Genomic DNA, 16,673 nt, shown 5'->3' with positions numbered 1-16,673 from the left:
AGCTCTTCAGATACTCTGTCTACCAGATCTAATCCCTTGAATTTATTTGTCACCTCCACTGTATAATCATAAGGGATTTGACTGAGGTCATACCTGAATGGCCTGGTGGTTTCCCCTACTTTCTTCAATTTAAGCCTGAATATTGCAATAGGAAGCTAGCTCATGATCTGAGCCACAGTCATCTAGACATATTGATGTAAACAAAGAGACCCTGTTAGCAAAAGATGATATCTAATTAAGCAGCTATATCTCCTATTATAGGAACCATATTTTCCTGTATCTCAAGTAGTCATAGATAATTAAGACTGAGATATCAGGTCTGTATCATTCCCCACTCCCTATCTAATAGATAGCCAACTAGTAAATACTACAGTGAGAATACAATAAGAAAAGATGGCTATACTTCCTCCAAACTCTGTAAGATACATACCTGCAATAAACATACCCCTATGGAAGTGTACACAACTATTTTAATAGGGCATGACAAAAACATTTTCTCTAGGCATTCCAAATGGACCTCATTTGTACACTAAAACATCAATGTTACTTTTCATGGTAACAGTCATTAGTTTTGGAAATGAATTTGCCAAGCAGATTATGTAGATACTGTTAGTAATCACCCAACTCATCAGTTTTCTAAGCACACGCAAAGCTACTGGCTGGTCATGAATGTCAAACAGGTTTAGGAATTCATTAATTAATGAATTCATTTCAAATGACTTTCTATACCTTACCTGTGGTCAATGAGCCATCTCCAGTTTATGCTTTTTCTTAAACAGACTACTAGTTTTAAGAACTTTTTAAAGAGACACTGCACGAGTAGACTGAGCTAAAGCTGTGAATTTTCAAATGAAAATTAAATATCCACTTCCACATTTTGCAGGAGGAACTAAGTTAAAACTGCCAGAAGCAATTACCGTAGCCCTGCTGCTGTCCTGGGTAGCCTTGCTGCCCTGGGTACTGCTGCTGGGGTGGGTAGCCCTGCTGGGGAGGTGGTCCTTGGTAGGCATCTTGCTGTTGGCCATACTGCGTATTTCCTACATGATAATTGGAGAAGAGGACAAAAAGAAAATACTGAGGAGTTTGCTTAATTAACTTTATTCCTCTAAGATGCAGAGCCAACAACACAAGAACAAAATGAAATGCTATATTGATTTTTAAAAGTTAACAAAACAAAGAAAAAACTCAAACCAAACAGAAGGATTTCGGCCAAACAAACTGCAGTTAAAGCCAATTTTGCAAGGTTGAACTGCAGCATTTTCAGCGTCTCTGCCATACGAGCATTACATTTACTGGAACATCACAGTCATAAGATCATGACTATGCTAAATAAAATAAAAAAGACAAAAATTAAAGACAGCTACAAGAGCACACACTAGCTACACAAGATCAGCAAGCTGTTTCCTAGAGGCACTAAACTTATATGTAAAATTATACATATGTGAACACACAACAAGAAAAAAAAATTGGATTGATGGATTTATGTTCAAATAGAAAATTTCCACTGAGGAAAAAAATTATTTTAAAATGTTTTAGTCTTTTTATGGTTGTTAGAAATGGCAAGTCATGGTTATACATTTTAAATATTTGTAAGAAAATTATTCTGATTGTTCTAGGCTCCCTGGAACTTTCAAGACAGCCAGCAACTAGTATTCTACAAGAGCTTTGCGTGGGTAGAAGTTGTCTTATGCAAGAATTTTTGTTCCTGTAGAAGGGGATATATATGTGTATGTGTGTGAAGGTATATAGATACCTCCTTCGTAGTAATGTTGTGAGGAATCCTCATAAGGCCTATCGTAGCCTTGTTCAGGATACGACGGTTGCTGATAACCGTAATCATTATGACCTACATCAATTCGACAAGAGACAGGAAGAAACGTTAATGGCCACTGAGTGAAAACCCTAAATATATTTATACTTTCAGATAAAACTGAAAAAAAAAGAAAAAGAAATGGAAATACATAAAAAATTTCAATTGCATTAGCCAAATATTTACCAAATGTGATTGCTTTCATATTGAGATAACGTGCAGTTTTCTTTTTAATGCAAAAAACAGTTTTAGAAACATTACACTTAGTCTTAACTCTGATAATCCTCATCAAGGAGGGGAAAAAAAACTTTATCTTCCATTTTTTTAAAAAAAGAAAAGGAAAGCATTTAGGCCTTTCACATGTAAATAACCTGAATTAAATTAGAATGAGCAAAGGAAGCAATTATCATATTTTGTCAAACACCTGTTCTGCTGGTCGCCAATTCCACAGCATATGCTAAAACAACGCAAAATATAAAAGAGCTCCATAAGTTTTTTTCCCCCTAAAAGAAACTTAAATATTTCACATTCTGTATTAACTTCCTTGAAGTATTTGTATATCAAAGTATTTTCAGATGCAAAAATATATTGCTTAATGCTGCCATTCTGGGAGTCTTTAGGAAATATTTCTAGAGTATCATAAACATACACCTTCAAAAATTAATACTGTGTTAACTGCCAGAGCACATCTTTCATTTTAAGGCACAATAAGTTACACCGGCAAGATGACTAGGCTTAGTCCTTTTTTTTGTTTTCCAAAGTAAGAATTTCATTTTTATTTGTTTGTGCACACAGTTTTTACAGAAACTCTTACTAGGCTTAGTCCTTTTAACTTAATTGCCCAAAGAAATTGCAGGAAAAAACCTTTCAGTTAGCTAAGATCTGAACTAAATTTTAGAAGAATACCTAATTAAGGAAGGAGGAATATAGTTATGAATAAATATAATACTCATAGCTCTAGTATTCCAATGTTTCCAAACCACCTCCTAAATATCTACATTATAGATTGGCAACCTATGGCCTGCAGTCTAAATACAGCCAGTGGCTTCTTTTTGCAAATTAAGTTTCACTGGAACAGTCATACCCATTCATATTTTCTATAGCTGTTTTCATGCTACTACAAGAGTTTAGTAGTTGAGACCAAGACCACAGGATTTGCAAAGACTAAAATATTTACTCCCTGGCCCTTTACAGAAAAAAGTCTGTTGGTCCTTAATCTATATATTTACTGGCATAAGGATCTAAATGTAGTAAGAAAACATCCAATGCTATTTAAGAAAATTAACTGTTGCTATAAATGAAATACTCTATGTAAATATTGGACAAATATATTAATACACATTTATGTAAAAATGATATATGGCTTAAATTTTTAAATTCCATTGTACAATAAAAGAATTATTTATAGCAACCTTTAAGTTCTGCTATTTACAAAAAAATTATCTATTTTGAATAGAAAGTTTATATTTATAACAATATAAATATATCTATAGTATATAAATGTAACTAAAGTTTTTCAAGAAAAAAAAGTTAAAACAATGTCTACATGTGAAAGGAAAACAAAAAACCTCCAACATTCTAAATAACTGAGGGCAAGTAAAATATTTTTTTAAAAATATTTTCTAACCAAAATTATCCTTATGTATCACTACCACTAAGAAACACATATTTTGTGTGCAAAATTCTATAGGGAGTGTTTGTTCTGCCTATATAATCAGAATCTCTGCAGGAATATACCACTTATGATTTATACACTGACAGAGGGTGGCAGATAATATGATTTTTTAAATACACGAAGTCATATCCTCCTGCTAGTTTACATTAGCTTCTGGTCAAATGGTCTCAACATTTCAGCTTCAAGTTCTTAGTTTCTCCAAGTTTCTCTGTTAAGTAGTTTTACCTAATTATATCAAGGGAGCTTAATATAAATGAAGATTTTGGCAAATCCTTCCAAACAAGACAGATCATTTTGTAATGTGAACAGCTACCTCTATCTGATCAATTTTATATGTCTGGATTATTTTTTCTTCAACATTATATCATAAAATTTTCAAGCATACAGGTAAACAAAGAACTGTATGATAAAAGTCTACTTGTATCCTTGGCTAACTACTAAACACAGTACATCTTTTACTGACCATTTTTTCACAAGCCACCTTCTCGTTAAAAAATAAAATTACCATTAAACTAAACAACTAGAGTTAAAATCTGATTTTCAAATGCCTTTCTATTCTACTAACTCTATATAAACAAGTATATTATGGATATAATTTAGCCTCCAAAATTTTTCTCAAATGCAAATGATAACATATATAAACCATAGTTCTTTGAGACATATGTAATATTAACTAACAGGATAAAATTTGGTAGAATACTCAAGAACTATATTCTCTTTGTATTTATACAATGAATAAAAGTAAATCAACAGTTGAACTTTATGGTGTATGAATTACCTCAATAAAGCTGTTTTCTAAAAAGGCAAATCAGTAACACTTGCTTTGGTTCAAATGAACAATTCCAAATATAAAAGGATCTTCTTTTACATAAGATAGGATTCCAATGATAGAACATGTTGCCTGATGATACGAATATGGAATAACCAAGCAAAATATAGTTTAAAATAGATTATAAATTAACGGCACGATTGATGCTTTAGATTACTGATGTGTTTCTAAATTTGGAAGAAACACAGTGTTAGTTTTTTCATTCTCATTACAACGTTTTGAATAGCTAGCTACATTAATACTGGGCAGGGACAGAAAACGGGAAAGTTAACATTAGGAGAGATTACCATCAGGGTAATATTGCTGGTTCATGCCTTCTGGAGGACCTTGTCCACCATGACTGTATTGTTCCCCATAATAGTCTTCCTGGCCTGAGTACTGCTGTGGTGGGCCTGAAAAACCACAACCAGTCAAGATGTAAATAGTCTGTTCTCTGTGTCATCAAAGGCATTCCGTCTAACCTGATGTTATGACAGATTATTTCGCAGCCGTAGATTCCCCTCCCATGCTTTGGCATCTCAGATACTTCTGACTTTTCTTATACACACACATACATAAACAGCAACAACACATACCACATTTCACAGAAATCAATGTTAAGACCACACGTGCAATATCAAACAACAGCAACTCAAAAAGCACAAACACAACCTTCCTAAAAACAGATTCAAACTGGCAGAAAATTAATTTCCTTTCTGATATTACAGCAGTTTGAAACAAATTAGGGTTTGTTTCTGATCATACATTTTTAATTTCTCAAAAATAAAATATTTTCTGCTGTAAATTAGTGAGCTTATGATAATAATTTGATGACATAACCTTTTCCCAGAAAAGAATAAATAAAACCATAAACCAGAGAGTTCATATCCACTTTTCATGACCCTCTGTACCTACTATACCCATTACCTTTTAAGAAAAATAATTATTTTCAAAATCAAGAAAGAAAAGGCTCTAACTTTGCCTATATGAAAAGTTTGTTAAAATGGAAAGCCTTTCGAGCACTGTGAGAATTTTTCCCCGGGGAGCCGTACCCTGTTGAGGTGGTCTATAGGGAGGGATCTGCCTCTGACCCAGCATATGATTGCCTTGGTTAACTTGACTCATCATTCCCATTGGTGGCTGCTGGCCTTGGTAATGCTGCCCACCTCCCTGGGGCATGTTGTACTGTTGAGAAGGAGGCTGCTGGTGCATCACTGGACCTGAAAACAGACAAAACGTTACCCACACAATTGCTGGCATATAACTTGAACATCTTAAGAGAAATACAAACTTCTTTTATTGTCATATAATCCCTAAACTAGATAATTTATTGGAAGATAAACTGACTTCAAGTAATATAAGCAAATCTTTGAACTATAGTTCACGTGCCCAAAATAATCTGCAAACTAGGGAAAACAAGTGATCCACCGTAGCTGATTTAAATTCCACTGGAGGAATACTGTAGCAATTTCTTAAAAAAGAGTGGTTACAATATATGAACTTCCCAAATGCATATATGTTTCATTATGTACTATATAATATTTATCCAGACAATCTTTCCAGAAAAGACAGAATCTTATGCTACATAAGAAAATATCTCTAAACAAAGAAAACCACAAAAATCACACAGCAAATGAGTATTTAAACAGAGGGAAAGAAATCTAATTTCTGGGTATGTCTTTTTCCTTTTTCAATGCCCAATCATTACGTAACAGTAGATAGAGAATCTATAAACACATTTATAAATGTACTACTTGTATCAGTGGAATTTCATACACAATTTTAAAATGGAAACCTAAGGGTCTTCTATTTTTCAACTTTGTGAGTATGTGTGTTCAGTCATGTCTGACTCTTTGTGACCCCATGGACTGCAGTCTGCCAGACTCCTCTGTCTATGGGATTTTCCAGGCAAAAACACTGGAGCAGGTTGCCATTTCCTTCTCCAGGGGATCTACCCGACCCAGGGATCGAATTCTTTATCTCTTGTGTCTCCTGCACTGGCAGGATGGTTCTTTACTAGTTGAGCCACCAGGACGTTTTTTCAACTCTAAGATTTATAAACTAAAATGGTCTTCCTAAAATCAAAGGCTACAAAATGCTTAATAACCTTTAACACAATCAAAAAATACCTAGGCAGAGAATTACAATAAGCCATAGACTTGGAAATCAGAACTGCGTAGTTTCCTGAGTGAGCAATATCCAGATAGTGGAACAGCCACTGCGACAGTATCACGTTGGCAACAGTAAAAATGCATCACATGATATAATCGAAAATGGCCATGAAGTTCTGCGCTGCTCATCCAACAAAGCAGGTAGCTCAGAGGTTCACTGGACTAAGTGGAGCTCATCATTCAAACATTATAACCATTACTGCCTGAGAAGCATGTATGAGTTGTCTCCCAATCTCCTGCTTAAATAGCTACATGCCCCATCCCGCCTTCACTGACTTGGGGAAAGAATTGGAAAAATTGACCAGGTAAAATTATCCAGATGAGCCAAAAGATCACAATTTACATAAAAATCTAAAATGCAACACACCCACCTCTTTAAATATATTTCTGACTTAAAACACCAGGAACAATGTGAGCAAAGAGAATTCACTCTTTTCCAATATGAAGAACTGGCTATCTAAAGAAGTACTCTATCAGAGCTAAAAATTCTTTTTTTCTGCTATTTACCTTCTTTTATTCTGCTTCTTTTCAAATTTCTTTTTCCTTCTAATTTTGTCATAAATTTAAGTCTTTCAAAGGTTACTCTGGGACTTTGTTTTCAACAAGGAAGTAAACTCAGTCGTAGGGATGAGATAGTTCAGTAGAGACCGGAAGGGGAAAGACAACCTGATGCAGAATGCCCTTACTACCAGACGTGCTCTCACGCTTACTTCATATGAATCTCTAACACCTGCCAGAGGTAAGGATCCTAATTTTCAAGTGTTCAGCCAAGAAATCCTAAGATCAAGATTATATAAGCTGATAGACATCAACTGGGAATCAGGCACAACTCCAGCTAGATTTCAAAGCACATTTATTCCACTATTCGTCACTGCCTCTCCTCCAGCTATAGCCAAGTTAGTAGCTCAGAAGCAAATTATGCAATGGAAAAGTTTCAAAATACTACTGTAATTCAGGTTACAATTATCAAAACATTTTGTATATTGAACACTAGCATTCATAATAGAATACGCAGCATGACTGACCATTTACAGAACTCATTTCCAGTAAATGAAGGTTTTGCCTTGTCTTTTTATTCAACAGTGATTAAAGATCTCTTGTTTTAACAGAAGATCACTATAAAATGAAAGCATATAATATGCAGTGGAACCAAAATTAAAGGAGAAAGAAAGCAAAAACATAACAGTTGGGGAAAAATCCAAAAAGACACAGTAATAACAAAGTTCTAAGGTTTGCTATAAAGGGGAAAAGTAATGCTAGCTTAAGCCCTAGATAGAGAAGACCATGCCACTTGTGCTTCATCTTTTGGGACTGTCAGCAGTTCCAATCCCAAAGAGCTCAATTACCACCCTTCTTTTATTTTCTGTCACTGCTCTCCCTCTAAGGACCCATGACATCACTCAAGATCAAGCCGAAAACTGCAGAAGACAGAGCAGGAGGGCACGGCTAAACCACGGCACTTCCCGTCTTTTTCCTTGAAGCCTTATCTATTAAAAAAAATTATGATTTAAACTGATTGTTTAGGAAGCATATTATTTTTCTTATGATAATGAAATATGTTACACTATGGCAAATAAATGTGTATTATCTATTAAGATACTAACGGAAATAAGAGTGCTACACCTCAAAAGGCTACCCCAAAATAAGTTCTAAAAATTTGTGCTACAGAGTAAAGATTACAAAATGAGTCTATTATAACCAATTTCTACAAAGTGTGACATTTCACATTACTATATGCTTAAAGGCTATTTTTTATCTTTCACATAAACCTTTCTGACACTAAGAAGTACTATAAAGGATGATATGTACAAAGATCCTACTATCAAATACTCTACAGAAACAATGCCCTATATTTTAATCATATCTTGAGATGCAAAATAATAAAACTCTAAAGTCATATCATTAATCTATGAATAATTTTAAATGAAGATTAAAAATGACAGCTAACAGTTAATGAACACTTATTATGGCCCAGGCATTAAGCTAAGATCTTTAAGTCTATTATTTATTTATCCTCCTCAAACCCTATGAAACAGGTAGTATTGTTGTCAACTTCACTTTACAAGTAAGAAAACTCAAGGCATACAAGCATTAAGACTCTTACCTAAAGTTGCATGGCTAGGAAACAGTGAGAAATCTAAAGCCACACTCTTAGCCATTATGTATACCTTTCCTCCAAAGTCAAATCAAACTTCTCCAATGTAATATCTCCGAGAAAAACAGTCCTACATAACATTAACACTATAATAATAAAATCCTAGAATACAGTAAGTTCCTTCTCTTCATCTATTATCTGTGTTACAGTAAGAATGAATACAAAACCGTGTAGATAATGCCCACTACAAGGCCATTTTCTTGTTCATCTTTCTTCACCTATTGCTCACATTTTACTACTTGTTCCTTAACCATTCAATCTCAAACTAAACCACTTATAGCTCTCATTTGAAAGCATTACTAACGCTTTATTTGCAAGAAGAAAATCCCTGTATTTCAGTAAATTCAATTAGCTAACTCACTACCTATTTAAATACCATTTAAAGTGAATAGGATTCTTTACTTACCTAAAATCTACACCTGCCTTCATCAAGAGTTTTAAGTGGTTCATAAGACATTTTAAAAAAAACCATCAAGGTTAAAAGAACAAGAGCTAAGCAAGAAAATCTCAGAAGTTTAGTAAAGTCACTGTTAACTAGTGCAAACTGAGCTGAATTTCCTAGCAATCAATGAAGAAATAGAACCATGACAGATTTCATCTAGTAAAAAGAACAATTTTTAGAGAAATCCCATGAAAGTATTTAAAAAGTATTGAAACATAACAGTAGCAAAAACTTTTGTTATTGTTGTTAAGTTTCTTCAGTAACACAGACCACCCTTACATACAGTTCCTTCCAGTAACCATTTCTTAAGGCTGTTATTTTTCAACCGAGAGGGATTTTGTCCCCAGAGGATATTCAGTAATGTTCAGAGACATTTTTGGTTATCTCCACAGGTGCTGAGGGGTTGCTACTGCCACCTAGTGGGCACAAGACAGAAATACAGCTAAATATCTCAGTGCACAGGGTATGCCCCCACAGTAGAGATGCAGGTGACTCAACATGCCATTAGTGCTGAGTTAAGAAGTCCTGGATTCTCAAGGGCATAACTGTACATCATAGGCACCTCTACAAACTAGTCTGAGGATTAGATTATATACTTAGCTTTCTGATGACTGAAAATTAGAAAAGGGATGTGTTGTGGCTTCATAAATCTGGCAAAGCAAAACGCTATGCAATTTCTCAGTCAATTCCCCTGAATAATTTCAACTATACTATATAATAATATTAATTCAAAAACAAAGCCCCTGTAGACTTCACCTACTGTAGACTGAAAGGAATTCCAAAAGCTCTAGATTTATGGGATGCAAGTGACAATCTGCTGTGAAAGTAAAGTCTCCATTTTGCCCAAACAGGAAGCCATGGACACAGGCTATCTGAGAACATACAGCTTTGTGTCAACTTAGCATGAAAGCTGAAACTTATAAAGCATCAGGTACAGGAGAGATTATCCTGCCCAGAAAAACTTCAGATGGAATGGACTGTATAAACAGGTATGACTTGGAAGATTTGTAAAAAGTAATTTCTAAAATTTACCCCTAGAGATTCTCATTTAGTGGGCATGGAAGAGCAGACCAATCTTATTTTAACACGTACCCCTGATGATTCTGATGCCGGTGTTCTTAGGATCACACTTTAAGATAAAGACTTCTAACAGAAAAAGTAAATCAATCATGCCCTTTTACCATAAAAGAAGCTAGATTATGGTTAACACAAAATATTTAAACTGGAGTAAAACGGCATCCCATAAAGGCACCTAGGATGTTAGTTATAAAACAAAGGCCAAGGAGTACATGTGTTACAAATACATCAAAACCCAGTGAATGAGACACTTAAGATTTTTGTATTTCATTGTATGTAAATGTTACCTTATTTTAAAAGAAAACTGTTAAAAGAAAAAATTTTAAACGTTGTGCTCCAATGCTATGCAGACTAAAGTATTAATGGGCAAAAGTATAATAATATCTGCAAAACACTCGGAAATGCATTTAAAAAGAAGATGCCACTAACGGATGAGTAGAATACAGGAGGCAACCATACAGGTACAATTCCTTCAAGTTTTCTATATGTTTGAAATTTTACACTAAAAAAAAAAAAAACTGGGAAAAAAGTTTTAAATTAATCCTGAAAGAATATATGAAGATTTCTCAAAACTCAACAGTCAGAAAATAATTCAGAAAATGGGCAAAAGACATTAAGAGACATTTCACTGAAGAGGATATACAGATGGCAAATAAGCACGTGAAAAGATGTTCAGCATCACTAGCCATTGGGGAGATGCAAATTAAGGCCACAATGAGATGTGATCTACTACTCACTTTTAGAACAGCTAAAATTAAAAAAAAAAACTGACAATACCAAATGCTGGCAAATATCTGAAGAAAGCGGGTCCCACATGCACTGTGTTGCTGGGATATAAAATGGGAAAGCTACTTTGGTAATCACTTTGTCAGTTTCTAAAAAAACTGAATATATAACTGATAATAAACCACTGTAAAATAAGAGTAAGTATAACAAACCTGGCTATGACAATATTTTTTTGCCCTTCATATTTATATGATAAAAGTACTTAAAGAAAAATTTCCCACTACTCTAATGTCAAGCTTCTAGATCACATCATTATCACTTGCAACTTATTAGCTAAATAAATCAAGACTTTCTTAATACTGTTCAAACAAAACTAAAGCCAGAAATAAATTAGGTCTTATGGCTAAAGAAGATAATCCCCAATAAACGATCTCAAGTTTTCATTATTACAAAACCCCTTGTTCTCATTTTATGTAAATTATATAAAAAATTATGGAATTAGGATTTTTAAATGTATCATCTCACTTAATCTTACTTAAAGAAATTAAGAAAATTAGATAGAGGCCCATACACAGTAATCTATGGGGCCAAGACTTGGATCCAAGTCTGAAGAATTATATACCATACCTGGAACTTGTGAAATATATGCTTTAACACAAACATAACAATCTGTGAAAATCCTTATGTTTGAATATGTAATAAGTAAGTAAAATGGTGTTAAAATCTGGAAAGCTATAATCACTAATGCCTGGGAATGAAAAATACGCTAGTGCTATCAAATGTTAACTTTTGTTCCAGAAAGCCTACTACTCTACTCAAATTAATTAGACTTTTAAAGAAACATCTTTAAGGCACTAACTCTATATCTTTCTGGGTTATCATGTAACATTTGGTTTCAGTTCCCATTCACTGAAAAGACAGATCTGGTTTTGTTCTAGATACCAGAACAAAAGAGGCAAACCTCTGCCTCTTTGGAGCTGTCTGAACTGCAGTGGAGCTGACGCTCTCTACGTAAGTGAGTAGATCCAACACGTAAGAAGGCGATCAACTGTGAACATGAGCCTTACTCCTTAAGTTCAAAGTGAACATCACTGAACTTAATCTGGATTATAGTTAAAATAACACAGGAAGTAGGTCGGATTAACTATTTACAACACTGTGTAGCAATTTAAGAAAGAAATTAACATTAAAAACTTGCTAAACCACTCATCTAAAAACAGTAGTCCTCATAAGAGAATATACACTAAATGCTAAATTTAAAAACATTTGCTTTCTCAGTTCACAGATATGCATAAAACTACAACTAAAAGTAGGTACCAATTGCCACTGTCATATAAGTTCATTTAACTTATAATTTTTTAATGACTATGAATATGGTAATCAGTAAATTTAATGGGGCCAATTTTTTCAGTTTTTTGAAATGACATGTTTGGTGTGGTAGATCTACATGTTTTCACTATATTAGACTTTGCATTAATTTGGTTTACTCTTATTTTTCAACTTTTCAGTAAAAATTTAAAAGCTGAAAACAGCTTTTAGAGAATTATGACATCCAAAGACATTCCATAATTTCATTGCCAGAAATGATACTTTTACTATAACACTAGTACACAATGTCCCCTTTTATATTGGAACTATGAGTATAAATTATTATGCTGCTTCTCCTTCCTTTTTCAAACATTCACAGTGATAAACTGAAAATGTGGAAGATACCTATCCTTTGAATTAATTTCAGTCAGACTCCAAAATACATGACAAAATTTTTAGAGGAGTACTTTTTTCCTCCTGAATTTCATTTTCAAAGAGGGGAGAAAAAAAAGAAGGAAAGGAAAGGAGAGAGGGTAAATAACAAAGCCACTTCAAAACTACCAGAATAAAACATATCTAGGTCTTGACCTGCAATGTTCTATTTAGAAAACTACTATGACATCATCAGATAAAGTACCCAAATATGTCACCTAAATAATTAATGATTATTAACGTGACAAAGGTTAAATAATTGTTACTTGTTTTTAAAACACAATTACCGGCACTGGCTTTTCTCCCCTTCATTTGTCATTGGACAGAGATTTAACCTAAGAAATCTCACTATTTCATTATTAAATATTTAATTAATTTCATTATTAAAAAATAAGTGGTTTTAAAATTTTTTTTCTAATAGCTCTTGATGTAGAGATATGTATACAGAAATAAGCAGATAGTTAAAAGGCCTCAACATTTTGAAATCTGAATTAACTCAAACAGCAAATAATATCTCAACAAATATTAACAAAAAATTTTTAAAGTAGAAAACATTTCCTTTTATAGAATATTGGTATTCCTCTAAGCTTTTCTTTAAAATATTTTAAAATGTAGTCTCCTCTAATTTCTTTCACCTATTTATCAAAACAGAAAAAATTTAATGTAAAACATATAGCTTATTTTTATAAAACTATCTAAGGAAAGGTTTTATAATAAAATAAATATTAAAACTTCAAATAAAACTTATATCATGCTGCACAAGTTTTAAAAAATCCAACAGGTACCATGTAATTAAAATATTTCTATAAGGAATTGCAAAATATTTTTATAAGAAATTTAACTGAAAAGTTTTTTATTTGTGATTAAGAAAGCAAGTATTGCTAAAAACTCATATAACTTTCCCTCCTTTTTTCCATGGAAATTGCAATTTTCTTTGGTGGTTCTTGATTCTGAAATGTCAAAATTTAACTGAAAAGCTTTATATTTGTCCTGAAGAGATTTTTTAAAACAGTGGTAATTTCCTCCCTAACATCTTCTTTTCTCTTTTGAAATGCAGCTTTTATTTCTAAATCAGATCCTCAAAGTCATGTTTTATACAGTCTATTTTCTATTCTTAAATTCAGAAATTATGAGAACGAAGAAAAAGTAAAATAACTTCTAAAAAAAGAAAAAACTATACATTGATACAAATATGACATTTTTCAGAAGAACACTGTGGGGTGTTGGGGGTGATGCACAAAATGGGTGAAACAGACTAAGAGGTGCAAACTTCCAGGTTTAAGTAAGCCATGGTGGTATTATGTATACACAGGGAATACAGTCAATAATATTTAACAATTTAGTTCAATGACATGGTAACTGGACTTACGGTGATCATTTCATAATGCAGGAAACTGTCAAATCATTATGCTATATACCTGAAACTAATATTGTATGTTAACTGTAACTCAATAAAAGAAAAATAAATTTAAAAAACAGTAATAGCTGGTGGCTATATTTTGAACAGAAACTCCTATAAAACTTTAACTCCTTTTTCCAAAAACAGTAAAACTATTTTCTCCATACACATTGCTGCATATGTTATTTTTCTTCTTCAAATCTTAAGCGCATGCTCAGTTGCTCAGTTGTGTCTGACTCTGGCGAACCTAAGGGCTATAACCTGCCAGGCTCCTCTGTCCATGGGATTTCCCAGGCAAGAATACTGGAGTGGGTTGCCATTTCCTTCTCCAGGGGATCTTCCTGACCCAGGGATCAAACCCAGGTCTCCCGCACTGCAGGCGGATTCTTTACCACTGAGACACCTGGGACGGCCCTTCAAATCTTAAGACGCCATGTCAATCCCTGCTGCAGCAACATCCATTGTCGCACACGTATTTTCTAAGAAATGTGCCACCATTACGGCGGTTGCTGTAAAGAATCACTATTGCTATTTTTTTGCTCTCTTTCCTGGTAATCAAACTGTATAGGAAACATCTGAACCCCTCCTAATCTAGCACTGACTGGATCTTGCTGTGGTTTTGAACCTTTATTTGATATAACTTAAAAAAGGAAATATCCCATAATGGGCACTCAACAACTTTCAGGGGAAAAGAATGAAATAAGTGCCAGTTCTGTGAAGCTATGTTCATTGACAGTTTGTTCCATTTATCTGCCTTTGTGTCTGGTGTATTTTACCAAAATTATAGAAAATATCTGTAGATTTTTAAATCACAATATATTATTTCATCAAAAATAATAACAGATTAACATTAACTTCCTTTATCTGGTTGTATTTTGATGATTTGTTTTTCATAAGCAAAATCTAGACAATTTTACTGCAAATACATTTAATTCTATCTGAGACTCTTAACCTCATCACATTTCATAATTGAAATAGCTTTAAGCTGGCAACAGGCCAGATGTTTTAACAGGCAATTAGCAGAACAGAGCGCCACTTACTGGTTTTTAGTTATTATTCACAAGAATACTTAAAAGAGAAACATGATAACAATTTCATTCTCTGAGATTGGTAATAAACTTTAATAGACTTCACACCACTCTAATAATACAAGAATACAGCAGCACCTCCACTGAACATTCTAACAACAAATTATCTTAAAATTACCTTTAATGCTGAAACACAGCATCAGAAAACATTAAATCAAGCAAGATTCAAAGAAAATTAATATATTCTCCACAAGTAAAATGAACCACAGAGCAGACGCTTTTTAAGGAGTATACTTAATAAAATTCTATTTTCTCAATTCTCTAGGTCTAACCAAATGTTCTGTTATTCACCAATTAGCTTCAAAATCCAAAAATACTGTCTCAAATAAACTGTCCCAAAAATATAAAAATAAATAAGCTTAAAGAGCTAAACTGAGCAATTTAATTCCTAAATGTAAAAGAAAAAAATTATTTTCAGCTGGTTTCAAACTTGATGTTCCTTTTCTGAGTATGACTTACTTGAAACTTGTGATTTTGAAAATCAGCTAACATTTTGAAAAAACTGATTTTCAAAAGCTAAAGGAGCATTCTAGTCGAGAAGGGTATAAAGAAAGCTAACTTACCTTGGTTTGGTTGCATACTCATATTTGGTCTGGGGCCGTAGTTTCCCATGGGCTGCCCTTGACTCATGGTCATCTGGTTCTGTACTGGCATGCTCTGGGATGACGGCACGGAATGGTTGTAACCTCCCATGGACCCGTGGCTACTTGAAGGCATGTTCATGGAACTATTCGTCATATTAAGTTGATTGGGTCCGGGTCCCTGCATAGGGATATGGTTGGGCCCTTGAAGAAAAGTGATCGGAACCAAAATATGAAAGTTAAACAGATGATCTATACAAAAGTACCTTAAAAAGCTACCAAATGATAACTTGAGTATTTAATCAATAGCAAAAAAAAAGTAAATGCTTTACTTGAATGATAGCAAATACTGTGAGGTGGACTACTATTCTCATTTTACAGATTAAGAAACTGATGCTTTTGAAAAACCAGAAACATTCTAGAAAAATTAAAAAAAAAAAAAACAGTACGAAGGAGGACTTGCTTTATATGAGACCAAAATATATGAAGCTGAATTAAAAGTGTGTAGTGCTAACACATAAATGAACAAATTAACAGATCAATGAACCTAGAGCACAGTCTAAAAACTGACCCAAAAGGGCAATCTGGCAAATGACAATGGTTCTGATACTAAGTATCTGTGAGCAAAAGAAAGATGATTCAGTAAGTGATGTTGTGACAACTGAGCAGACATCTGGAAAAACACAGGCTGGATCCCTACCATGTTTTTTCTAGCAAAACTAAGTCCAGATGTAAAAGAAGAAAGAAAAAGTAAGGAAACCATAAAAGAGTATTTCAAACTGGAGAATTTCTAAAATAAACTTAGAGTGGAAGCGCTTTCTTAAGTACGCAAAAAAAAACTCAGAACTATAAAAGATTTATAAACTAGAGTACATAAAAGTAAAACATTTGCACATGACAAAAAAACCAAAATTAAATAATAAAAAGATTAACTGGGAAAAATTATTTACAAGAAATATCACAGACCAAACCAATTACTTAACATATAAACTAAGTAAGTA

At 33.4% G+C, this 16,673-nt stretch overlaps 1 protein-coding gene across 2 annotated transcripts in view; it reads right to left on the bottom strand.

Annotated features, from left to right (window-relative positions):
- The window catches only part of SS18 (SS18, nBAF chromatin remodeling complex subunit), a 71,925-nt gene that overhangs the window by 14,656 nt on the left and 40,596 nt on the right, over positions 1-16,673 (bottom strand). Inside the window, exons 5-9 of one of the 2 annotated variants that reach the window (XM_018039664.1) lie at positions 15,655-15,876; positions 5,346-5,513; positions 4,602-4,706; positions 1,754-1,846; positions 918-1,037 (exon numbers count right to left, since the gene is read on the bottom strand). In XM_018039664.1, the coding sequence (XP_017895153.1) occupies positions 918-1,037; positions 1,754-1,846; positions 4,602-4,706; positions 5,346-5,513; positions 15,655-15,876 (708 nt within the window). The remainder of the gene's footprint in view (positions 1-917; positions 1,038-1,753; positions 1,847-4,601; positions 4,707-5,345; positions 5,514-15,654; positions 15,877-16,673) is intronic. The other variant, XM_018039665.1, reaches the window with a different exon arrangement.

The sequence above is a fragment of the Capra hircus genome, chromosome 24, assembly GCF_001704415.2.
Source record: "Capra hircus breed San Clemente chromosome 24, ASM170441v1, whole genome shotgun sequence".
Lineage (NCBI taxonomy): Eukaryota > Metazoa > Chordata > Mammalia > Artiodactyla > Bovidae > Capra > Capra hircus.
Note: the sequence above shows the minus strand (reverse complement) of the source record. Positions and strands in the feature narration are given on the sequence as shown.